Source organism: Scomber japonicus, chromosome 23 (genome assembly GCF_027409825.1).
Source record: "Scomber japonicus isolate fScoJap1 chromosome 23, fScoJap1.pri, whole genome shotgun sequence".
Taxonomy (NCBI): Eukaryota; Metazoa; Chordata; class Actinopteri; order Scombriformes; family Scombridae; genus Scomber; species Scomber japonicus.
In genome coordinates this window covers 7,374,955-7,402,110 of record NC_070600.1, presented here as the reverse complement: position 1 = coordinate 7,402,110, position 27,156 = coordinate 7,374,955, and the positions used below count along the sequence as shown (strand labels likewise).

Here is a 27,156-nt window from a genome sequence, read left to right as displayed (position 1 = left end):
TTAGCCGGGCAGCTAGCATACAGCGCTTTATTATAACCACTTAAAAATCACCACTTTTCTCAACGTCTTAAAACATACTGTTTCCTTCAAGTTTTTTGTCCTCATGCTGCACCCAGTTAAACAGTAGCAACAGTGTTTCACTGGCAGTTACTGATTTCTCAACATTTGGCACCTGTGATGCTTTAACTGTTATTTTTTCACTCACAAGAAGCTTAAAGTTTTGAGGCATTAGCGAGAAAAACTAAATCCTCAAAATTTGGAGCAACAGTGTGCCCCAGGAAAACTTGTTAAATAAGACAGACAATGTAACAAAGGCTATTTTTAAAACACTTGTCCATTTATTATTTAAAATGACAAAAAGGTAGCTGGAACAAGAGACACAATCAACAGGATCAACATTCAAATTGTGACAAACAGAGGTTTCTGTAAAGTGCCAAACAAGAAAAAAGCCTCACTGATAATATATATATATATATGTATATTTACACACTGTATATATACACACACACACACACACACACTTACACACATACACAAACACCACATATAAAACTAGATTTTAACACGCACACAAAAAAAATAGAAACAAGTAGATTCTGCTCTAAATTGATTTTGGCCACTAGAGGGCCCTGAGTGTTTTCTGGTAAAAGATAAGAGGCGTTTGATCAGTAGTTCATCTACAACTCAGGCTTTTCTACGACAAACCAAAGTCATGAGTTCTCGTACACACTGTGCAATTTTCATCAGTAAAAACCATTAACCCCCCACCCACAGACACACCCCCGATCAACGAATACATTCTAATGCCGCTCAGACAGATTTCTGACGAAGGCACACGACTGAAAGAATCGTTCCTGATAACGCTTTGTCCAGCGCCATCGAGGAAAAACCTTCCACCTAGATATCATTTATACAAATTCAGACACGAAAAACATCTATCTTGACCATCCACCAGTGGACAGGACGTTCTCACTGGAGAAAAAAATCAATCAGAAACCATGATTTGTGTTCCAGTTGTCTCACTGACCATCCAAAATGATCCAACTTTGGTATCCTGTTGGAGAAAACAGGGCACACAAGCTGCTTTCCCACCTGAATAAAAACTGATCTTCCTGCAAAACTTCGGAAAATGTTCGCCTAAGTGCATTTTTTTTACTAAATCATGGCTATTAAAAGCTAAAGAAGCTTTGAGGTTAGTGTTTGAATGTGACGTCTAATTACTTTACACAGTAACGGCTGTACATGTAACCAAGGATGAGAATGTAAACATTGTGCAAGTTTTAGTGTTAATAAGGTAGGTACATGGAGCTGACCTCTCAAAAAAAAGACCATTAATTCATCACAAAAGACAAAAAAAACAACATACAACATGACATCTTTGACCCTTTTGGATTAAAAAATAAAGACAATTAAATAATATGCAAAATTCAACAAACAAAAATACATTTGCAGACAAAAAAAAAGTCAAATGTGAGAAGCTTCTTGATGGCGATTAGTGACAATATTTATCTATCTGAAGTCTGAGCTCCAACAAGTGCTGGTTTGTGATAAGAAGCTGCGTGCTACCAGCCTGCTGGTTTTTGGCAAAGACCTTGCAGACCGCCCGGTTACGTCCTCTGCCTTCTTCTACTGTTCATTTCGAAGTAGGGGTCTTCACTTTTGCTTTTCCATTGTGGGATCTTCTTACTGACGCCGGGCCCTGTCTTAACAGCTTTGACGTTGGGGCTGGTTTTCTGCGGAGCCAGGGCTTGTGAAGCAGTTGGTTCAGGTTTTAGAGTCGACTTAGTGTTGGTGGGGTTAGCTGTGGCTGCTTGTTTCCGCCCCACCCTCTGTTCTGTGGCTGGTGTTTTCTGATTGGCTTTGCTGGCGCCAGTAGGGCCTGTGTTGCCCCCGGGGACCCGCCCGGGGACCCGCCCAGGAACTGCGGTGCCTCGTGGAGGGGCTGGAGCCACCTTGGTAGGGGCCAAACCCTTAGCTTTGGCTGTGGTTTCTTTACTTTTAGGCAGGGCGCAGGCAGGTTTTGGCAGTGCTGGGGAGGCTGTCCGTGAGCTGGGGTTGGGTGTCCGGGCTTGTGGAGTTGGCGTTGTGGATCTTGGAGTTGGCGTTGCTGCAGCCCGTGTTGCCGTACGAATCCGCCTGGCTGATTCTAGACGGAGGCGTGAGGCTGGGGAACCGGGACGACGCTGTGCAAGGCGAGGGCGCTGGTTGGCGCCTGTTGGGGGTCGGGCATCTTTAGAGGTGGGTGCCCGTACTGGTGCAGTGACGGGGCGAGGCACAGAGGCAACAGTGGGGGAGCTGCAGGGGCTGGAGGGTTTGGGACATTTGGAAGAAGGCTCAGGGCAGACAGGGCTCCTGGGCTGACAGGCGGCACTGCGGGGTGACGGTTTGAGCCTTAGCTTGGAGGCAGAAATCGGATCTGCAGGGGCAGGTGATGGAGCTGCTGATGGGGTTAGAGCTTTGCGCTGGACCTGCACACCCTGAGACCCTGGGCTTGGAGACTGTCTGGAGGAGCTTCCCACAGGCGTAGCAGGCAGAGAGGAGGAGCCTTTGGTGGTAATGACCAGCGGCAGCTGGGTGGGCTTCCTGGGGGACGAAGGTGTCATCTGGAGGTTCTTCTTGGGTGCTGCGACGAAACCTTTCCTGGGCAACGTAGGTGTGCAAGCTGGAGAGGCGGCATAGGACCGACACGTCTGGCCGGCAGCTGCCGCCGGCAATGGCTTACAGGCCGAACCAGAGGAGGAGGAAGATGATGAGGTGGTGGAGGAGGAAGAAGAGGCAGAGGAGGTGATGAGGTTGTTGACAGCGGCGAGAGGGTCCATGTCAGGAGGAGGAGGTGGAGCTGCATTGCTGTGGTGACCTCCCAGGCCAGGGGGGCCTTTCTGAAAGGCCAGAATCTTCTGCTCCAGAGTGGTGAACTGCAGCACTCGCAGCGGGTCATATTTCATCAGGAAGCCACGCAGCGTGTCCCAGCCGCCACCAACACGCACCATCACATGTTTACCATGAAGCATCTAACAGATTCAAAAATAAAATCATTTGGTGAGTCAGTTTTCTCCTCTTAACATTAAAAGTTAAAAAATTAAAACGATTAAAACAAATCTTTCTGGACATCTAGACACATTCCTCGAAGTCCTTAAAATAGCTGCTGCAGAGCTATAAACGTCTGTCCTGAGGCTCGGCACTGTGGACAGCAACGTAATTATGATGTAATCGTCTAACACAATCCGCTGCTACCAGCTAACAAGCTTATATGTGGCCAATCACAGACTCTAATGATGTGGTGAGAACTGCTGCTCATCTATTCCAGGTCACAGATGTACGATGTATGCAGATTAGTCATACTTCTACGTGGCCTGAGATAAGTTCTGTTTGCTTGGACTTATTTCAACAAGACATATAATATTTTTGTCACTCATTCTGCTACTTCTGAATGGAGCAGTTTAATCTGGATTAGTTGTGTGAAGTGAGCCAACACTTCAGTGGGCCACCACTGCAGAGTGTGTGAGTGTGTCATCAAAGCTCTCACCCGAATAAAGATGGTCTTGTCTCCCAGTCTGTAGCGGCCCTCAGACAGGTACTCAATGGAGACTCTGTTAGAGCAGTTGCAGGGTGGGTCATCCATGCCGTGTTCCTAGATGGAGGGAATGGAACAATAGAGGACCATAAGTACTCTTTGACAGTAATATGGGTGACATAACATTTTATATTTAGAAGATAATTCAGTCACCTCAGATGGCTGTATATGTGAGCAATAATGCAATTACACCCACTGAATCAGTCAGACGCTTTGTTGTTTAAATCTCCAATATAAGACACAACTGACAAAGTGATGGAGATGAAGACACGTGAGACTGAAATAACTCTTATTAACAGTATTTGTGACAAGCTGCTTATTTGCTGCTACTTTAATGTAAAAGGGTTGATGTATGTGGGAATTAATACACTAGTAGATGCTTTTATCCAAACTGCTTTCCACTTCAGTGAGTGCAGTTATTTTTAGCATATCTGTGTCCTCTGGGAATAAAACCCCCAACTGACAGTATTAGCATCTTGTTTTACCCAAGTTATAAACCCACCCAACACTGATTTCTGTCCATCAGAGACAATTCATAATGTTTTGAGCTGATGGATGGAAAGATGGAGCATTTACGCTGGTGCATGAACAGAAAGTTTGTCGCTGTGTCTTGTTTTGTATGATAGCATGGCACACATCTGTAGCCTAAAGGTCACGTGTGGCAGCAAGTCACAGGATGGCATGGGAACATCACATGATCAGCTGTGATGTGTCATGTACCCTGTGGGGCGCAAGTGAAGCGGCAAGAGCCGCCGCCTGCCGCCATCTTGGCTCGGCTTCAACTGGGTCACACATGTTCAACTTCTGTGACGCAAACGTGATCAGCTGCGTAACTTCTTTGAGGTGAGGGCATGGGGAGGAACACGAGACACGCGTATGAATTTAATCGCTGGTCCGTGTGTGTCCAGCAGTGAACACAGTCATCTAGACTGAGGCAAGATCATGGCTCACCTGTGTAAGTGACATGGCTTGAGGGCAGTAATTTAAGCGTATAAAGAAGAGGGGAGCCATTGTCATGCCACGCTTCTTGCTTCCAGGTGCAAATTTTCATGTTCTACCTGTTTAAAAACATGTCTGGGGCCTGTTTCCTGTTCACACGTTCAAGCTGTCAGTCAGAACTCACCCCCGGCTGGTAGAGGCCGCCATGCTGGCAGCACACGCTAAAGGTTTTGACAGCTGGAGGCGGCTCCTCCGTCATCAGCAGAGTCTCCTCCAGCTCGATCTCCTTCTCCAGCTTCACCAGCACAGGAGGTTCCACACCGTACCTGACAAACACACATTGTTAACAGGTGTGTCTATGGCAATGAAATGTTGAACCATTGCTCAGTTGTGGAAAGCAGAAGCTGCTTTTTGGAGACTTACTTGGAGACGATGCGGCCAATCTCCAGCAAACAGAGACAAACCTGCCGGGGTTCCTTATGCAGCACTGAGGCACAAAACACAACAGAAGCAGCAAATTAACAGCCTCACTTTTAAATAAAATAATGTGAAGAAGCAGCTGCCATTTCAGCTCTCTTTAAACAGTGTACAGTGGGAAGAGCAGGATGAAAGGAAGAAAGAAGGGACGATGTACAACTAAATTCACAATTGAAAATGTGACATTTTGAGCACATGATATAAAGTTAATTATTCCCTGAGGAGATATTGGGCGAGTCATGCAGAAGAAAGAACAAGGGTTTGGATTGAAGAGTAAAACTTTAAAAAAGGCACTCGAGGTCATTAACAAAACAAAAATGATTTGAAAGAATAAGAGAATCTCTCTCTTATAGTCCAAACAGCGGGCGTGCTGCACTCCTTTTGTGGGCTTTCTTTCTAAATCGCCCCAATCCGTTTTTTTTGGAGAGCCATTACTTGTAATGAAGTGATCCCCCACACAGAGTACTCAGAGTGATTGCTCTCCACAACTGATCCTATTAAACCATTAAGAAGGAAGGCTTAAACATCAGATTCAGCTCATCAGCTCTGTGAAGTTATTAGCAGCTTATAAGCCGAGGTCCGGTCTGTTTTACACTATCAACATCCTCAATATCAGCTCAAAGTGCGGGATTCTCTGAGTTACTGAAAATACAGGCAACAGTCAGTACCTGCATCTTTCCTTATTCTCACCCCACCTCTACAAACGCCCTAGCACTTACTTTGTTTAATTACATGCCTAGATTAGATGTTTTCAGATCTACAGTAAAGTACAAATGTGATAAAGTTCTTCAGTATCAGTTTGATTTTGCACAGGGCAGCATGCACCTCTGATGTCCTATTTTTACTTGGCTTATACCTCCCTTTACCCGATTTTTGGCTGCATTCTATGAATAAATAAAAACTCAAGATGGGAAAGACTCCAGAGATTCAATATGCTGACAGTGGCCAAGTACTTGCAGGAGATCTCATCATGATACCATTTTTAAAAATGTTCTAATTCAAAATCATGACCTGGCTAGTATAAGAGTATCACTGCAGTTACTTGGGATGCTTTCTTACTCTTCAATCCCCGGGAATAAAAGATTTACCACATGATGAAGATGACATTCTTTGTCAAAAACATCCTGCTCGGTTCTGCTTGCTTGAATTTGACCTTCCTTAAACTTTGCAGGAGTCACCATCCCAATTACATGGATGGTTTTTCGGGTTATTCAAGAGGTAAGATCGTGACAAAACTATCACATTTTGCTGATGTTTTAATGAGTGACTGTGTGTTCCTGCAGTAACAGCAGATTCATAACTATATAACCAAGAAAGGTTTGCTAGGCCAAATTTGACCAAAACCAAACTGTTCCTGTTTCCAAATATCCAAAGTTCAGATGTTCAGAGTTCAACTCTAAGATCATTAAAAAAGATTCAACCTTACAAATAATTGTTGGTATAGGACTTAAAAACAAAGGCAGACATGATGTTTACTTTAGAACAAATGCGAGACGGCTGTAGTTTTGGTTAAAATCTGACGCAGCTCTTACCGAGGCCCTCTGACTCAAACAGGTATGTCTCTTCCACGCCGATGTGTCGACACCAGGCCAGGAAGTTGGCGGTGTTGTCGCGGGCAAAGAAGGAACCCGGAGAGGCATCCCGCTTACACGCTACCTTCCTTGTGGTGAACAGCTGTCAGGAAAAATAAAGTGTCCATTAATCATCATCATTATCACAATCTCTAGAACACAATTAAAAGAGGATAAAATGTTGAGGAGATTTCAAGGGGTCAGAAAACCAACCAGAATGAGAGAGAGGAATATGTAATACCTTTACCCTACGATTTTTCTATACTATGACCTGCAGAGCTGTCCCCAAAACATCCTAATGTGTGAATATGAAAGCTGCCCTTTGGACAGGCATCTGAGCTATTTTCATCTCTGCTGTCTGACTCACCTTGCTGAGTGCGGAGGGGCAGCTCTGGGCGATCTTAGTCTGCAGCACACCAATAAGCTGGCAGAGCTTCACACCGTTGTTCAGCTCCTCCATGAAAAACTCTGCTCTGACCTCCTCTCCTGGGAAAAAAATCAAAGTAAGAAGAGAGTTTAAAAATGCTCATAATGGAACCAAGCACAAAGCTAATGCAGGAGCCCTTCATAGAGATGACATTTGTCTACCTTAATTCGACTTTTGGTGGGTAACAAGCATGTCTCCACTGCAAAACTATAAATAAACACAAAATTCTTTTATTTTATAAACAGAGTTTTTTGTTCCTATAGAAATATATCTTTTGTTGTAGGGCTCAGACAAATCCCCTATAGACTCCTCAACGACTTATGGCACTCCCACGACCCTTAATTGTAAATCACTGCCTTCGGATACTCAACAAAGGCCATTGAGTCTAACTGAATTCACATTGGGAACTAAATCCACAATGCGCATTACACTAAGTGACAAAGATTGCTCCACAAAAGTTTATTTTCCACACATCAGCAGACGAGCCCAAAGGCTTGAAACTTTATCCAATGTGCGCCACCTATCCTGCGGCATCCAGCACCCTCAGGATTGACGATCTGAACGGTCGACAGCTTAAAACGTCTATAAATGTGGGATACAGGTCACCACGGTCACGGTACCAATAACTCATGTTGAGTGTGCGGTACCTGCCCACATTCCTCGTGAGAAAAATAACTGAATGAGCACTTCTAAAAACAGAGGTTTCAACAGTCAACAATAGAGTCAGTTTCAATTTCCTCACTGCTCCATTGTATGGTGAGGGACAATAGATGTCAGTATAATGGCGGAGACGGACAAAAAAAGGGATTTTGTTCCACTGCTGTTTCTGTGGCTTGCTGAGGCCCGGTTAGAAATGGCAGCATTCAAATCCAATTACATGGGAGACCCGTGTCAATTGTGCTTTGGTATGTTCCTAGCCTCGAGGGAGAAACTGTTAGCATGCGACTGCAGTGTGTTTATTCCAACGTGCACAGGTTTGAACACATTTACTGTCTAGTACATCCAGTTCTACTGTCTCGCTCTAATGGTTTACACCCACATAGAAGCAAATTACATTGCACCTCAAAGAGACATTAAAGGGGCATTGATCACGGTCAAAGAAACGCCGATTACCCAACTGGCTCAAAATGACTAAATGAGATATGCAACATTTACCCAGCATGCCAGTTAGCCAGATGGCCAGATCCTCCTGCATGGGCACGAGGGTGGCTTCGTGTCGCACTGCCAGCCACTGGTCGTACTGGAAGACATCTGCGAGGCCGGGGCCATGCCTCTGCGCCAATGGGCTGCGAGGGCTCCTGGGGCTAGGCAAGGGGGCGTCAAACTTCTCGCCAAACCATACCTGGAGAAGAGAGAGGAGAAGATGAGAGCAGGGAAGAAAGGTAGGTGGTAGTTGGCGGACAGATTTTTTGACAGAAATAATGTAAGCAACCACCAAAGTCTAAGAAGATGATACAATTAGTGATGTCTACATCATCTCCTTGTATGACTCAAAGGATTAGAAACAAACAGAAATCCTGGCAGAATGTTCTAACAGATTAGTGAGGCTGCATACTTCTTGACACATCTGTCCAAACTGATCAGAGTGATACCTTTTCAGTCATGGTTTCACTAAATCAACTTTAACGTTCATAAGACTGACACCTTTACTGCCTCAGTGCAGACAATGGACAGTGAAATCACTTGTCTTTCTTAAAGCAGTATTGTTCATTTGATTTATGGGATGGCTTCATTTGGAGCACTAAAAAGGTTTTCAGTTTAAGCATTTCTAAACTTAAAACATTTGGTAGTATGGGGAATGCAATGTTTGTCAGATATCTCAAAAACTATTGGGCGAATTGCCATGAAATTTCATTCATGGGCCTGCAGGATGAACCCTAATGACTTTGGCGACCCTTGACTTTTCCTGTAGCACCACTATGGAGGTTGACATATTTGGTTTTTAGTCACTTTTTAAGGCGATTTTCACAACTGCACTTGTCAGTCCAGTAAAACTGAATTCTGGTTTGTTTTCCCTTGGCTTGATTCGGGCAGGACATTCATGGTTCCCAGACAATGACTCCTAATAACTTTAGTGGTGCCCTGACTTTCCTTCTTGTGCTACCATAAGGTTAAAATTGGAAAGTGAAATGCCTCCACAATTTTTGGATGGATTGCCTTGCAATTTGGTACAGACACATGTCCTCCTCAAGATAAACTGTAATAACTTGACCTACCATTAACTTTTCATCCTCAGGTCAATGATATCCCTCAACTTTAGCTCAATTTTATGTTTTAGCAACTGTTAGCATACTGTGAAATGTTTTTCTGGAGCAATATATTATGGGTCTCTTTCAGTCCCGAATGTAGGTTAGCAATTATTCCACAACCCACTGTCTCTAAAAGTCAACATTACAGTATTATGATATGAGCTGCTCTAGTTACCATTAAGCCTATGAGAATATCAAGAGGAATGTTTGTGACCCATCCATGCATAGCAGAAGCGCCGAGAATGCAGTCACACCACAACCGCTTCTATGCTCTAGTGGAGCTCACCGCATGCACAGCACACTCCGACACTGCTACGGCGCTCCAACTTGGCCTGGTAACCACTGTGCTTTCCTGTGTTTCAAAACCACACATCCTCATCCCTTTCCCGAACCACCTGACCCCAACATGCTCACTTGTCAATCTTTTAACACGTTTCATTGCACACTGAAAAAACCTTTTGCATTTTCCTTTGCTTCAAACTCAAAAGGGACACAAAGAGACAATTGGACACTGTTGCACATGACTGCTTAAATGGGTGTCTAGCACTAGTTCACAGCGCCTGAAGCGAGTCGCTGATCCCGGCTCTTGACACTGATGTCCCTTCAAATCCATCCCCGCTGTCACACCCACCCCTACCATTCTCCCATTACGCTCATCCTTCAGCTCTCTACTTCTCTCTGCTTTTACATGGACAATCCACAAAGTCTTTTATATTGAAGAATCATGTATAGTCGGTTTCTGCGTACGTTAATGTAATGATTAAGCTAGATGCACTTTTAGAAGACCGTTGACGACATTCAAGACAAAAGGATAATTCGTACTTAGATTAGAGTAACATTGCAGTTCATTAACTGTTCGCAAGCAACCGAAGCCGTCATCAACAAATCAGCAGCAGATGTGCACTATGACAACTTGTCCAGACATTACATAACACTTGTAGATGACCCTATTCCTCCCATGCAGTTTGTTGACATCTGTTTAAGATACAGCCTTTAATCTTTGCGTTCATCACATGTCATTCAGCAATACTGGGACACTACGTCCACTGTGCTGAAGGCGTTATTGTGCTTAAAACAAGGCTGAGTCTTGTTGAGGCCTTGAATCCATCATGTTCGCTCTGCCCACAAACAGGAAACCCTCTGGTCAGTGGACAGAGAAGTCGTGATACAGTAATGTACTTCTGTTGATGCTCTCAGCTGCCAGAACAACACCAGTTAGAACATGTTGTGTATGTCATTCTAGTTATAGTGTGATATAACTTGGAAGATGCACTGTCCAACTGTGTGGCCAAATGTTCTTAACTTACTAGGACTACATTAGGGTAAATTTAGTAGCAACATGGAGATGTTATAATGCTAAAGTTATTAGGTGTGTGTCAATTAGTGTAATTTACTGGAACTATTTAAAATGTGTCCTTTAACCCATAAACCTAAACCTGACAGCCTACTGAGGGAACTTCCTATTCCAAACAAAGGGAAACGTGTAGATTGCCTTCAGTAATTGGAAACTCATCTCTCTCTTAGCAGTCCTCTACAGCTCTGTACCAGGTTGTAATTTGTTAGACCACTCCTACTTTTTAAGTGAGCCAATCAAATCTGACAGATTTGACTTCAATCCCTTTTGTAATTATACCCTATCCACATATTCCATTTTACTTGGAAATAGTAAGATAACACACTCTAATTTGCATTTGAACTTTAAACAAGTGACTTTAAACAGGTACCACAGTGACTGAGCATTGTACTTCCAGAAAATTGGGTGACTCACAAGAATGGTCACAATTAAAGCAGCAGAAGCAGAGATATCCTGACTTTGAATCACAAGTAAATGTCAAGCTCCAAAAATGCTGGCTCCTTCAAATCCAATAATGCAACACTACAGCATCTTTTATAAGACCCCTCCTCTGCCAAAACCACAGGAGACAACTATTTTCACAGGCTGCTTAGCACTCCTGACAAGTAAACAGATTCATGTGTAAAATCAGTGAAGCTCTTTAATGTTGAACTTTACAACTGTGACTCATTTTGCTAATCTAAGACATTCACTGTGTAATTTGACTGTCAGGTGGATCCAACAGCCTTGAGGCCCTTCAATTAGTTCAGTGTTCGGATTAGTGACATGCAAATAATGTTTGGAATAAATGTGAAAATGCACGTCATTGCTGGGGTTTTTTCCCCCCTACAGTCAATTACGGTAGGGTGACTTTGAACCCTAGAAGTGGAGGATGGGAAGAAAGATGTGAAATTAGTTCACACACACGCACACAGGAGAAAGTGGCAAAACCACTTGATGTTCTCAGCTGAAAAGGTTACCTCACTTCAAAAGAGATGAACGGACTGACCCCCACACACACACATTACATAACAGTTCAGAAGGGCAGGCTGCCCGTGGCGCTCTGCAGGTTCGCAACAACATATGTGTTTCTCGACACCAGCTAATTAGAAAATAAGGCAGCGTAGTGTAATGTTTAGAAGTTACATAAAAGATGTTGCGCAGATTAGAACAAGACCACTGAACAGAAAGGATAATCCAACATGGTACTCTATCACCTGACTGGATAGAGGTCCACAGTGGGTATTCAGGTTTTAAAGCAGACTACTGTTGTAAACTAAAATCTGCATTACTAATAGTATATTCTTAGTTAATCTTTCTTCCTTACACCACCTCTGTCCCAATTAGGTGCAGGAATGTGGTTTGCTAATCCTGCAAAGAAATGCAGCCTACTGTAGAGATTTGAAGCAGTTTGTGCCTCTACATCATATTTACGCTCCAGGACTTCAGCTGATGCTCTTAAACAGAGCCACTTATACTAAAGGCGTACAAACTTCCTGTAAAAGTAGCCAAGTAGAATGGCATACATTCCAAATGTAATCATGGATTCCATGTAGTTCTAAAGATATCTAAGTATACATTTTTTAAATAAATTAGCGTGTTTTAGATAGGTAGATCAAAACATGCACAGTAAGGAACATAGTGGCAGGGTTTTAAATGTAATACGTCAGGGTTTCTTGTCTTGTCAGGATCTTTTCTCTTGACTGTAATGTTCACTAGTTTTTTATTATGTAAGTTTTTCTCGTGACTGCATCATCTGCTCGTATTAACTTTTTCTTCATGCTCTACATCAGTAAGTTAAGTATATGTAATGTAAGAGTCTGTAGAAAAAAGAACAATTCAGTTTTTACACTATCGCTTTGTCAGATGTTAAGCTTCTGCATCTCAAAAACAGTGGAAATATTATTTCCTTTGCAATTACTTAAGTCATCCTAATTTTAAAGACATTCCCATGACCTAGCTGTTGTCCTTTGACCCTTTAGGATCATAGCATAACTCAGCTGTTTGGTTTTGGCCAGGCTGAACTAACAAGGTCATTTTTGCTCTTTTCATATACATAGGCCCTTGGGCATTCCCCATATTTGTGAAACTGGGGATATAAAAACGTAGCCGTGGTTTTAATGAGGAATTTTAGGAAAGCTAACATATCTTGAAGATGAGATGTCACATAATGGATTATAGCTAATACGAAAAAGCACATACGAAAGCTACAGGATTCACCAAAACTGAACTATACATGTCAGAACTGTTTAGTTTAATTTAGTTTCGTTAAAGCTGCACTTTTCAATATGTTTAAATAAACAATGAGTAAAATTACTATGTGTAATGAGCTTGGGGTAGTGAACCCACTACACATTATTAACTGACTCTGAAGTTCCCCTTGGGTATGAAGAACATTTTAGCATCTTTCAGCTCTTTGTTTTGGTTTTACAACCACAATTCTATAGCTCTGGATTGAGTCCATCTGGTCTCATCAGACCCATTTCCAGCAGCAGCAGGCAGCTAGTTCCACTGAAAAAGCTCTGATAAATCCGCTGTACACTACCTACACAGCAACAAACTGCTGCTAAACAAAGTTAGCGAGCAGCTGGTGAACATCATGGAGCATTTAGCAGCTAAAAAGGCCAGATTTTCCCAAAGGAGTTAGTAAATACACAAACAGAGCTAAAAGATAGCGAAACAGGACTCATAATTGTTGGATTGAACACCAAGGCCTTTTCTTTCTACTTTAACTTAAGGTGAAGGATTATAAATCGAGAAAGATTCAAGTCACATCAGGATTTCTTGAAAATATTAACAAGGTACGAGGCCATCACAAAACATTTCTGAGATTTGTTCAGCCATCTAAGACACAAGATTTAAACCTGCAGACATTATATTATAAAGTGGTTGCTGTATTGTACTGTTGCATTAATAGATGTGCACATATGCAGCTTATACTTCCATGAGTGAATACATTTTCAGCTTGGTTGAACAAAACAGTCAGAGTGTGACCAGTTATTGAATGTGACTGCTCTACATGGGCAGTGAAGCTCTGAGCTGAGCTCTGGAAGTAGCTGCAGTGTTACAGTCTCTGCAGTGTCACTACAGTCTGATGTGGATCAATATCCGGACAACACCAAAATCATCACCCGACTTCAACACTTACTATTAAGATGCGGTTTTCCTATCATGTAGGTATTAAAATGGACATTTACATAATGGATTCGCTGTTATAGGACGTGGGTTTTTTGGTTTGTTTTCTAAATCCCTTTTTTTACTGATATAAGTGTCTGACATATCTTGAAAAGATGACTGAATCACAGCAATGATTTCGTCAGCTTTTTGGTATTGAAAGGTTTGTCTTAACCAATGAAATGCACTTATTTAAAAACGTATTTAAGCCAAAATTAAAAAATAAAAATGACCCTGAAGTTGTCAACGGAAAGCTTATTCCTTTGTAACTACTCATTTCCTCACAATTTACACAAAGAAACAATCATTTTAGAGAAACAAAGGCAGCCAATGGAGACGTTGAACTACATAAACCAATATAAAGATCTCCTGGAACAAACCTTCTTGGGGTGAATTTGATGCGTCTGAAGCTACAGCATCCAACACCAGTTCATCAACAACTCGGGGAGGCTTTTCATAGCCTCATCAACACATTGAGATCAGATCCTGCCACATGTTATCCACATAGCACTGGGATACATACTTTGCATATCCACGATCCAAGACGGATGGGAAGGGCCCGGACTTTCCAAGCCAGATAACAGAGAAAAGCCTTTCTTAAAGAGTAAGTAAGTAACTTTATCTTGTAAAGCACCTTTCCAGACAATCCACCTAGACGTCACAAAGTGCTTAACAGAGGAAATGAAGCATATCTATGCATACAGATATAAACAATAATAAACAGAAATCAATAGAAATTATAAGAATTTCACAATGACAAGTCTAAACAAATGGCATTTCTTAAAGAGGTGTTGTCATGTGTCAAATCTGTAATATGATACATTTGTTTTGGATTTTTGGATGACTGATACTTAGTTGCTGGGAGGGGAAGGAAAAGTGTTGCACATTCCACCCACTCCCTATAAAAAATGTGTGGAGAAACTCCTCGGGGTCCGAGCAGTGGAACGTCAGACATGCATAACAACAACAAGACGGCATGCTGTAACACAGGTGGGCTCGCCGCAGTTGTTGGAGTGGGAGACAGATGTCTGCAGTACTTTATTAATTGGAGCAATTCTGGCTGGGAACAAGGAGCTTTATTCCCCCCTTCTGGCCCTCAGATAGTGGTGACTCATTGCTTGGGCACTAAATAATGGCACAGACTGCCCTGAGGAGGCCTCTATAACAAGGACTCAGCCCCACGACAATGTAGAGGTTTTAGACTTAGTACAGATACCTTGCTACTTTTGCTAAATAGTGCCTAGGGTCCAAAATGTCCATGGCATTGGTGAAAAGGTTAGCCGCAAAATTTTTAACCTTATAATCAACCAAACAAAGTAACCAATCCAGTCAACATTGACAGGTTGCACTACAAACACCATGGTAACAATATCTGAAAACCAATTACTGACCATGAAAATGTTTTTTTACTTCCTTGATCTCCAACCAAACGTCATTGTTGTTGGATCAATAAAATTTCCCCTCTGATCACCCCCCCCCCACCCCCCTTCTACTAGATGGTAATGAGCCTACCTGGATGCCAGCCTGGACAGCCATGACTGTGATCACAGATTATTCACTTCTTCATTCTGTGGAGAGATAAGACAGAGATATGGGTTAGAAGGGAAAGAAGATTAGATCAACATTTCAGTTGTTCTTTTATCACGTTGCAGTTCAGAGAGGCAGTGTCCAAGATGTCTGATCATGCAGCACGCTTTTAAAGCAATAGTTACCAATATGCTCATTTCCCTTCTTTGCAGAGAGGTACTTAAGCAAAGTGATACCACTCTCATGGCTATGCATTAGATGGAGCCAGGAAACAGAGACTTATGAGCTGTAAATATTTTAACAGCCTGAAGCAGTGATTTCCCGAAGTCTTGTTTTCACCACATAACCAGTGGAGACACTGCAGAGGAGTGCTGAATGACTTGTATCTTGTTTATTTACTTCATACACATCAACCATCAAGCTTTAGAGGTTCTCCTAAGATGTTTAAACAGTACCAGGCTACCAGATTCTCTCTGTTTCCAGTCTTTATCCTAAGATAAGCTAAACTAAGCTAAGTGCCCCCTGTCCTACTCAGTACTTAACATACAGACATGACAGTGGTATGAATTTTCTCACCTAATTTTTGACGAGAAAGCCACCTAGCGCATTTCCCAAAATGTCTTTTCTTTAAAAGTAAACTGCATCGACATGCAGTAGAGTAAAACAAAGGCAAGGAACAACATTTCATTGATATAGTACATTTAAGTACAAGTAACCTCTATGTGCTTTATATTATAATGCATGTACAAACACCCACCCACCAACCCATTAGTTAACTGTCACATTTACCTCAGTAATGTAATTTATTTAATTCAGAAAGCTGCAAGAGTAAATTAGGATCAGTGAGAGATTCATGATATCAGTGATTCAATAAATTTAGTTAATCATCCAGCCTACATTGGATCTTCTGTCTAATTGGAAGACACATGAGAAAACCCTGTGAATAAACTTTAAGCTTAACTAACCGAAACTTTTAAGCTTCATTCAGGACATACTGATTATCTCATTAAACCCATTCAGTCTTTGAAACTTATTTTAGACATGTTGTTATTTTAACTATTCTCTCTTACTGTCATTGTGATTTATTTGAAGCATAGAAAAAAAATCAGCCATTACAGTATTCACTGTGTAATAAGTGTGAAATCAAGTTTACAAGACATAAATTAAAATACTGCGAGACATTCTAGTGAGTCAGCTTTGAATGCCATGAAGCCGTGAAGCCACTAGCAGTGATATATAGCAGAGACCATTAAAACAGAATAAAACAGGCACTCAGGATGCTGTGAAAGGCCCTCTGCGTAAAAAAAAAAAAATCAGCCAGGACGCAGTTGTTTTCACTGGAGACACAGTGAGTTTTACTAGATCAGACTTTCTCACGAGGAAGTGACGGGGTTAGTCTCAGTGCTCCTCTCTGCCCTTTCCCACACAGGATGTAAAGGATTACCCCGATGCTGAACTGTCCCAGAGGGTGTGTGTGTGTGTGTGTGTGTGTGTGTGTGCGTGTGTGTGGGTGTTTGACAAAGAGAGGCAGTGGGTGGGGGGAAAAAGCAATCACCAGCACGTAGATCCTAATAACACTGATAATTTGGTCAACACAGCTGAGGCAATAGTCCCCCAAGACTATCATCCCCCCACCCCCAATCCTCCACTAGCTCACATACAGACACACAAATATCCCCTCATATGATCCTAAAATTTGACATTTAAATGGGTTTGTGCAACTTCTATAGTGCAGTATTTATATGTTTCCCACTGATTTCATCATGCACAGAGTGATGGAATTAATAGGATAACAGAAAAACTCTTGTTCTCTCACGCAGAAAAGCCTCCATAGACATAGACACTAAAACCACATCCTCAACTGTTCATCAAAGGCCTGCCTGAGAGTGCTGTGTCCGGTCATCCGACACCACAACTGCAGCTCAGAGGGGAGAGGATGCAAGTCAGCAGCCAAGGACGGGATGGGTCAGGAGGGATGACAACACAAGACGACTTACCTCAGAACAAAAACTGTACGGTACCAAGCGAGGAAACTGCACCACACAACTCTGCTCAGCATCAGAAGCACATTGTAAGCACCGCTAAGAACGCTGAGCCACGATACCCTTGCGCTGCGCTCAGCGCTTGTCCGGCCGGGACGGCTTCTGCCTCTGTGGTTTCCGCGAGTGAGTGGGGAGGGAGAGGGAGTGAGAGGATGACGGGGAGGGAGGAGGAGGTGCAAAAGGAGAGCCCTGACTAATGAAGTGGCTACGCTTCGCTAAGCCCCCGGCCACCCCCTACTCTTCCCCCCCAACAATCCTGTCACGCCGGGACCCTCTCACAAAGCCTTCATTGTTTTGTTTGCTTGCCACCCTCCCCACCATGTACACACCTCCTTTTCATCTCTAAACCAGCAGCCAAAACCAGGAACTCCCCAACCAGTCTGCAATGGGATGGAATGAGATTGGGAAGAGGAGGGGAGGTGGAGGTGGTGGGTTACCTCCACTTCCTTTTCATCCCCCACTTCTCCCCCCAGTCCCACCACAAACCCAGTCCAACCTTCCAAACCAGCACTCAGCAGAAAGTTTGCGGTGGGAAGCAGGAAAACAACAAGAGCGTAGCCTCTGGCTCTGGTGTTTTTTTGAAGGTTTGCTGTTGAGTTATAGGTGTCAACTATAATGACACTTTTGGTCCTATTGGATAAGTGTTAGAACAATACAGCCTCAGAGAGAGAAAAATCCAAGAAAGCAAAAAAGAGAACACATGATGTTGCACAGATGTTTCGTTTTCCGTAGCTGTTGCAACCAGCTCTGTTCTGAGTTGTTGGACTCAGATGTACCACTTTAACAAGGTAATTAAGACTTCCAGGGTTTACAGTGGATCCACTCCTCCACCTTTTTTACTGTCCTACTTTGAACAAGATACTTAATTAAATACAGTTTTGCACCAAATGTCCTGGAGGAACAAAAATCAGAATACTAAAAATCTGAATACTAAGAAACAAAAAAGCAGTAAACCCCTAAATTAGTCTTTTGGTAAGAAACAACCAAGGAAGTTCTTCTATTTTTGGCAAACGATACAGTAAACAGTAGATCAAATGACTGAACTTAGGACATTAAACCAGAATGTGCTCTGAGTGATTGTCTGTGCTGTTGAAAATAACTTAATTTGTAAAAAAAAATGATGGAAATATCACTGAGTGATCAAGAAAGGTCATTGACCAGCACTGAAAAGCTTGATCTGAGGAATCTAGTCAATGCCTGAAAGCATTTCAAAAGGGGCAGTGGAGTCATTTAAAGCATTGTTAGGAAAGGTCCTCGAGGCTATGAAGTGGAATAACCAAAAACAGTGACGGAACGACGACATTTCAGATTTCAGAAGTGAGGAACAATTCAGAATGGCTCCACTTCTTTTCAGTATGAGGGCGTTCGTGCGGGGTCACACTCAACAACGGAGGACAAAGGGCACATCTTTGGCTCTCAACTCCAGTTGTGTGCATCTGCAGCCCCAACAGAGCCTGAGAGCACAACTACCTACAGGGACCAAAGGCACCCACACACAGTCAAATGTCAAGCACAGTGGAGGGCGAAAGAATCGATGCCAAAAAGGGGAGGCGAAGACAAAACACGTTTTATAGTGGTGGTGAACTTGGGAGTGGCCCAGTGGAAAGGGCAGGGCACCGAGCACTACTACGCACATTCCCCAACGGTCGCTGGGAGGAAGAAAAAAAAGCCCGACAATGCTTGGTTTCTTCTTGCATCCCTCTGTACTGTCCCGTTTCCTCTGTCACTGTCTTACTTCTGTCAGCAAACAAGATCTCACATCCAAAAGGGCCTGGCACTTTTTGAGATTATGTTCTTAGATGTCATTCAGGCCAAATATGCAGTTGAGCCTCTTTGTGGATCAAATTACATTGTTGTTTGTTGAGCTCATGAATGCAAAAGAGCTGGTTTCACATGTGATATTGGGCACTTGTGCAAAAGCCAGTTCACAGAACTGAGTATAGAGGGACTTTACCACCTTCTTTGTGCCAAAATTCTCCATAAAGATTGTTGAACATTAGGTTTTGTTCTGAAAACCCATTCTTATACTTCCAAAAACCAGGGATTAACCGAGTAGATGAGGCACAGAAACCTGGCACACAAAAGACCCTATTCAGGTTTGGGTTGACTAACCTGTATTTCTTGTTAGGAGTGAAATAAAAAGCTTTGTTTCAGGTCTTATCCCCCGCAGGAAAACTACTATTTGAGTCCAGATTGAATGGACTTAAACCACCTTAAGCATTCAGATTGCCTTTCCAGATGTTACAAGCAATGCAGGTTTAGTTACAGACAATGGGGATTCCAGGTAACTGTCAAAATTCAGATTCTTACTGTTTTAAAAACTGGTGAGGTAGGTGACTTGTAGGTATGTCACAAGCATCCATAAACAGATAGAAGATAATTCATGTGGTGATGGCAGTTGCTTTGTCTTGCACCCATGAAAATTTTTTTCCAATACGTCCTCAACTGAACACCTATAAATTGTCTGATTTAAAAGGGATGTATCCAAACTGACATGAAGTTCATCTAGCTTTCCATATTTTCTTCTTATAGTGCTCCACACTTATCTACTTCCTGCCTGGAAAAGGTGCTAAATAAATTACTGAAAATGCTTTTGTCACGGTACAAATGGTCAGTATAGTAGACTTGGAGTCTATTAAAGGAAATGGATCTAGTCTGAGCTTCCTAAACATAGTTAGTGTGTGTGAGTGTGTGTGTGTGTGTGTGTGTGTTTTGCTGAGGGATGGGGGTGAGACATCTGTCCGCATGTTCCCCACGCAAGTCGCCTCTTTCTAGTTGCAGCCGGTAATCAGTTAAGAGGATCAGCGCTATTCCAGACAGCAGAGCGCATCTACCTCCACGACGCTCCGTCATCACAACACACACAGCACGTGGCGCACGCATGCAGCCTGCGGCGCTCCAGGAGTACATGCGGGCACCCGTGCATAAGTGCAAAAAGAAGATGAGAACGCATTATGTAATGATGTAAAAATAGAGTGGGCAGTGATGTTCTTTTGATTTTCCACCACATGGTATTGTAAATGTGTCAGGGGAATTAAAAACGGTAAATATGGGTTAAAAGTACTTTATCATTTCATTAGAGCATGTGGCAAAGATGACAGCTTGACTTTTTTGTATACCTCACTAGGTGGCTCTGAGACTGGGGGCCTATTTCACAGATTTCTCAAAATGTCTTAATCTAATTTTTGCCCCTTCCACATCTTTCCAATATTGGGATTGTGGGCTGCATCCAACAATTTTTGTAAATTTCCGAAACCAGCAATCTGATGATCACACCTGATTCACACAGTGATAGGCCAGGCATGCAGAGATTGAACAAAAACGGCAGAAATTGAACTTCTCTCTCAAGCTCTATTTCTACCACACCCAACTGTTTCTAACACTTTATGTACAAATAAGAACAAAACCATAATGCCTGAAACAGTGTCTTTCCGGGCCTGCAGTTGTGGTCATTGCTAACAGGTATAAATAATTTTGCCCTTAGACATAATCAAACGGAAGGTTCTACGGGTGTTTCGAGCACACCCTGGCCAGACACTGCTTTATATGTTACGCCTAAATGCTTCTCAATTAGGATTCTGTTTGATAAAAGAGGTGTTTGATTTTTTTTTAAAAAGCTTGCCCTATTTTAGGAATTTAATTTGGTAACTTGAACAAACAGAAATGCATGAGTAATATCTTTGTGTGTCTGTCCCAAATACCCGTGGTGTGAAGTGGCTTCAGGCCAGTGAACCTCCAGAGCCCTTTCCCTTCCCTGCAGTCCAAAAGGGTTCTCCTGGACCCAACTTCCCCCCGGAGAATACTAACTCCTCCTCTATTAAACTCCTTCCTGCTGAGCCTTTGTGTCTGGACTTAATTACCCTGTCGGAGGAGCGTTTCATTTGGGCCCGGCCTCCCCCTTTCATTACAGATGGGGCCCGGCTGCGCTGTGTCGAGTGGGAAATTCATTCAGTGGAGGAGAATGAAAAAAGTAAATATAACGTCAACGGTCTGTTGAAGAAGTGAACCCGACATCTTCAATGGAACTTTACAATCAAAAGCAATTCTGTCCCTACTGGGCCTGTACAAGGTTGTTCTGCATGGTTGTCCACGGTAAAAGACTACCCCCCCCCCCCTTTCAAGATGGATTAAAACATTTCTTGGCCTCCATCCTTTTGCCCTTGTTGGAGTGGTCTTCCCTTGGAGGTGAGACGCTGTAAATAAAGCCCATCTTAAAGGCTTGAATGAGTGGGAGCCACCTGCCAATCCCATTTTGATTTGTTGATGCTAATCCACAGCTCACTACACGCCACCAGTTCAGCTCTGGGATTTCAGAGACCCTTGGTGCTGACTAAGGATCAGGCTTCCTGCTCTGCTTTCTATACTCTCAACTAGCAAAGGAGCTGATGCAACTGACTCCAGGTCGGTTTTAAGGCCACAATCAGGTATTTGGTGCTGTAGCACAACATCTCTGCATTTAAGCTGTCACAATCCTTGGAGTCTTTGTGCAACTCTAACTTGGCTATAAGCTTTACAGTGTCATGAATAGGTCTAACTTAGTTGGCCATTGTCTTTGTATTGAGGCAAAAATACTTAATAATGATTGTTCTATCCAGTAATTCAATTAAACAAAGTCTCTCAATAGACGGGACAAAACTATTCAAGTATATAGGACTTTGAACTTCAGGGTTTCCTGTAGAGTCTACAACATACAGGAGGCCAAAAGAACCAATCTTAGCCTACTTGATGGAAGGATTTTGCCACATTTCAAAGTTTGAAAAATGCAACTAACAACATAAGTAATAGTTGTATGTTTAGGCAGAGAAAATGCACAGTGACTGAAGAGTTTGAAAAGGAGCTACAAGAGAGGATAGCCTGCCCTTTTATAGTTTCTTGTCACACCTCTAGCTTAGCTATTAATAAGGAAAATATATGAATGAATGGGTTGTATGACGTGTAGTCTGGTGACAGTTCATAGGATCTGCTTTGTTTGAAACATGCCAAGGCCTCGACTCAAAGAGTTTACTATATCCCAGTAACCTAAATCTGGTTGCTTACTGACTTTGACTGACAAAAATACTCAACTGAGTAACAGCTAGGTCTCTAAAACAGAGTTCCATGATGTCACCATTTGAATCATTTTCTGTTTTTAAATGTTGTCTTCCTCCTTTTTGAATTCCCTTCCATGATGTTTGCAATCAGTCGGCTGAGTCAATCAGCAGTAACCAAAACAGAGGCACTGCAACCTTTAAGCTGCAGCGGGCCTGGCAAGACGCCCACTCTGAACCGTTTCTGCTGACCTCACACACACACACACACACACACACACACACACACACACACACACACACACACACACACACACACACACACACACACACACACACACACACACACACACACACACACACACACACACACACACACACACACACACACACACACACACACACACACACACACACACACAAAAGGCCAGCTAACTGCAATTACATCATTGCTTCAGTCGCAGCGCCGTCGCCCAGTTAGCTGGCACTGTTTGAAATACCTGACACCACTGCAAACTTGACCGTTGGTGTTTCCTCAGCTGTTGGAAAGATTGAAACCTCATAATGAACAGAAGTGCATTACCACCAATGAATGAACTGGAACATAAAGCTTTTGACAGAAAAGGTGAACCAGGAGAGAACGAAGGGTTGCTGAAACTGTTTGATTTTAAATGTGACATCTTTGTGAAGTATGGCTGGGCTCCTCCTTAACTGTCAACATATTAATCATATGAACCCCCTTTTTCTTTACTGGTAACGTGTGATATTTCAAATCCAGTCGTAACAAATAATCATGTTATGCTGCTTCACAGAGTTCTGCCAATAATTACCTTTCTTCCCTCCCAAACTGACATCTACAACCTCAAAACATGCAGCCCCAGCTGTGTGACAGGCTTTATCAGGGTCAGTTGAGATAAGCCTCTGTAGCCCAAACAGCCACGTCGCCCCTTCCCAACTCTTCACAGAAGGTCAGGTGAAAGGTTGAGGGGGTCATCCTGCTCAGCCTAATTAGCCACATTTGTTTGTCTTAGATAATAATCCTTGTTAGTGAGTATGTGTGTGTGTGTGTGGTGGGGAGAAGGGTGGGATTTAAAAACTGGAGCACCTTTCATCTTAATCAGCCTCAGCAGTGCTAAGACCATGCTGGGAGAAACCTGTGGTCCCTTCCTTGTTAGATCCTCAGTGAGCTGAAAGAAAATTGACGGTTAAATGATGTCTTATTTATGTGACAGCTATGGAAACAAAGGAAAACAGAGAAGTCCTCAAACGTGCTGTGCTGACAGGAAATGGCAACATCTGTGACCACAAACTGACTTGTGATATCAATCTACACACAGACATTTTTCAGTAACCCATGTGAGGCTTTATTATGGTACTGAAAGAATACACATATCTCAATTATCTTGTATGATGGTCTTGTTTGGGAAGACTAATCTGATAGCATCCTTTCAAAAAAGAACTGATGGTTATACACAAGACCACAAGATACTTAAAGAGACAACAGCTTTAAACACTGAAAGCTTAACAACAAGGACTTTCTGTTATTTAGGGGGAACTGTACTAAATCCTCTGACTACATCTGACCTTTATTCATACAAACTGGTTTGCAGAAAGTAATGGTCCACATGACTGTGAGATAAGTTGAGTTCAACTGGTTCAGCAAGTGATACCCTGCAGCTTGGCCAGAGTTTGTTTGTTTTAATGGGCAACCAACAGATAGAGTAGATAGATATAGATAGTTTAATGAGGTCACTTTTTTTAAATTCACTGGCAGCTCAAATATAAAGGACATATTGATATAAAAATGAAACTTTTTACTGTATTTAACGCTTATTTTCTAACATAAGAAGCATTTTGGTAATAAACTCATACACACGTCACTAATCTAAACCATGTTTGAATAATGCATGATATCAGCTCTACTGTGCAACGTCTTAGTTTTACAGGATCCACATGTATCCACCATCCCGAACAAACAGACACACTTACCCGCGCCCCCCCCCCCCCCCCCCCCCACCCCACCCCACCCCGCGCCCCCCAAATACCCTTCCAGTAAACTGTACCCTAAATATATGAGGGGTAATCCGAGATTTCATTATCATCTCTATTGTGTCCACACACGCAGCATCGCAGCCCATATGTGCCCACATGCATTGTAACTCATTATGCCTTCTTTGTCTCATCTGGGTGGGTGGGTGGGTGTGTGTGTGTGCGGGTGTGTGTGTGTGTGTGTGTGTGTGTGTGTGTGTGTGCGGGTGTGCGCCAGGCCTCATGCCAAAGATCAAGCAGATGGTGATAATGAAGATAGGCAGAATTGGGGTTGCTACTCCAGTGCACTCATTCATTGTAATCTGGGCAGTGACAGTTTAAAAACAGTGATGTACTGTATTATCAGTGATTTGGGGACAGATCGTTGCACAGTTCAAACCATAACTTTCAGCTTTTACTTTTCTGGTCTGAGCCATTGTAGAAAACTTTTATATGTTTATCAGTTTGCTCACCAGCCTAACAGTAAATCCAGGCTTGTAAACAAAAGTCACATGGATTAAAAAGAAGTTTATTTAATAGAGACACTTTTATTGCGTGGTCATCCTGATCAAACGTTCAGTTTAAATGTCAATTTAAGTTATTATTACACGATAGCCCTGCTGTATAAACAGCTGTATTACTGTACTGCCCTTGTAATAAAGCTGCACTTATATCGTATATTATTCTGTATATTTGAGCTCTGAATGGCTGCAGCAATAGTTTGAGATGTTTGACGTTCACCTGCATTAAATGTATCTTTTTGGTCACTGGGGATGGCACAACAAGCTGAGAGTGCAATGTTGACATATTAACATTAACACAGCAAACATTTAAGCAAACAATTTCTTGTTTACACATCCAGCAGACACAAAGCAATTATTTAAAGTCATGTTTATACCAAAACAATGAGCTGAAAGATGCTAAAACAGGCCATAGATAGCCGAGGGGAACTGCATTACTAATTAAAATCCTCATATTTACCATTCTGTTAGTTCTGAGGTGCACCAGAGAAAAGCAAAACAGAAAACAAACAATATATCTAACACTGCTGAGTCCAACTTTCTCTAGAATAGTGTTCACTTGGTTTGGCTTTTTTTTTCTTTTTCTTTTTTAAAAACATACTGAGTTGATTTGCAAGTCTTAACTCGTGACTCTTGTGTGGTTGGAAAAAGCCCAGACTGACAACAAACAGTATTTCATTTGGGCAAGTAAGAAATAGTAACAGTGAGGAAAAGGCTAAGCACATTATCCTGATCACTGAGTTTAGTCTCGAGGAAATTTGATACGAGTTAATTTGTCAACAGCTGAGTGGGTCAAGCCAGCGTGGTCAGAAGAACAATCAGCTGATTGGTGTTTAGATCAATAGTGAGGTAGGGTATTATTGGATGTGATGTTGATTGGATAAGTGAGGAGCAATAAAACGTAGTAGAGTAATGTTAATTTGTCACGAGCAGCATGTAAGGATGAATAATAATGACATGCCTGCTCTCATTCATCTGTTTGCTGGAGTTATAGTCAGATCACTCATTGGCATACACGTAAAATCCAATTATATGCACTAGAAATCATAGCCAAAATTCACACGATCTGGACTTTTGATGTTCTACGGACACAAATAAACATCACCATAAATTCATCACCAGCATCTGAAGTGCAGCGGGTGTATGACTGATCTTTCCCTGCTCTCACCTTCTTTCCAGGAAGCACCTGCTGAGCCTCCACTTCATCCTTTTTCCTCCATCAGGAAACAACCACTGTCACATGTGGACACTTCATATTTCATACAGCCAACTTTATTGTCCTGGCACGACAGGCACAGCAAGCAGGATAAAGCTTGGTCAATCAGTGTGTGTGTGTGTGTGTGTGTGTGTGTGTGTGTGTGTGTGTGTGTGTGTGTGTGTGTGTGTGTGTGTGTGTGTGTGTGTGTGGGTGCGCATGCTTTGATCCCAAAACAGGACCACGATTGTTTGCTACTTTCCCACACAAGGACATTGCACCAAAAATGAACTCCTCACTATCACAGCACTCACTTTACCCTATCAGCCACTGCAGCCTCACATTATCAACCAACACCTCAGCATCCATCAGCTCTCATGTCAGATAGTATCCACCAGTAAACTACTGATCCTCTTACATATTTATTCCCACCTGCCAATCAAAGACAAATGTGTGTAAACTGCAGACTGGAAACTGTTGTTGCTGTCAAAGTCAATTCCCTGCCATTAAGTAAAAGGGTAATTAAATACAGAGCTGTAAATTGGTTTAAAATTGAACCCACTTCATTTAAACTTGATTATGGCTCGTGTACCGTTTAACTAACAATAAAGACAGCGTTTAGACAAAAATGAATGTCACTACACTAAGGCTGCCGTAGATTTTAAACTATGTGTGTAACAAACGTTTTAGGAAAAAACACACTATCATTTAAGTTCTTCTACTTAAAATACAGTGCTCATTTGTAACCCATCATGCCAAAAAGTCTCTATATATTACGAGACTTGCTTTATCATAAAAACACACTAGACTTGAGTTATGTAATATACATAGCGGTATTTTCTATTAAATATGCTCGGGTCCACGTTCACAGCTTCCACGAGGCTCCCTCATGGATTTTGGGGAGAAAACTGGAGAAAAGTTACGGATAACTTTCTCCAATACTTCCGCTCCGAGATAAAGAAAAACTTTTAAGACTTACCAGTAACAGTGAAGGGATTCGAGTCTTCCAGGAAAAACGCCGGAGCAGTTTGTATCGATTTAAAACGGGTGTTTTTTTTTTCCTTGTGGAAAT

The 27,156-nt window shown here is 42.4% G+C and overlaps 1 protein-coding gene across 1 annotated transcript; it reads right to left on the bottom strand.

Annotated features, from left to right (window-relative positions):
- Nucleotides 1-324: 324 nt before the first annotated feature.
- Nucleotides 325-27,156, bottom strand: gas2l3 (growth arrest-specific 2 like 3). Its single transcript, XM_053344051.1, has 9 exons — nt 27,064-27,156; nt 15,257-15,312; nt 8,144-8,330; nt 6,929-7,047; nt 6,523-6,664; nt 4,937-5,000; nt 4,698-4,839; nt 3,527-3,631; nt 325-3,011 (listed from the first exon to the last, which is right to left on the bottom strand). The coding sequence occupies exons 2-9, from the start codon at nt 15,278-15,280 to the stop codon at nt 1,608-1,610; spliced, it is 2,187 nt and encodes a 728-aa protein (XP_053200026.1). The 5' UTR covers nt 15,281-15,312; nt 27,064-27,156; the 3' UTR covers nt 325-1,607.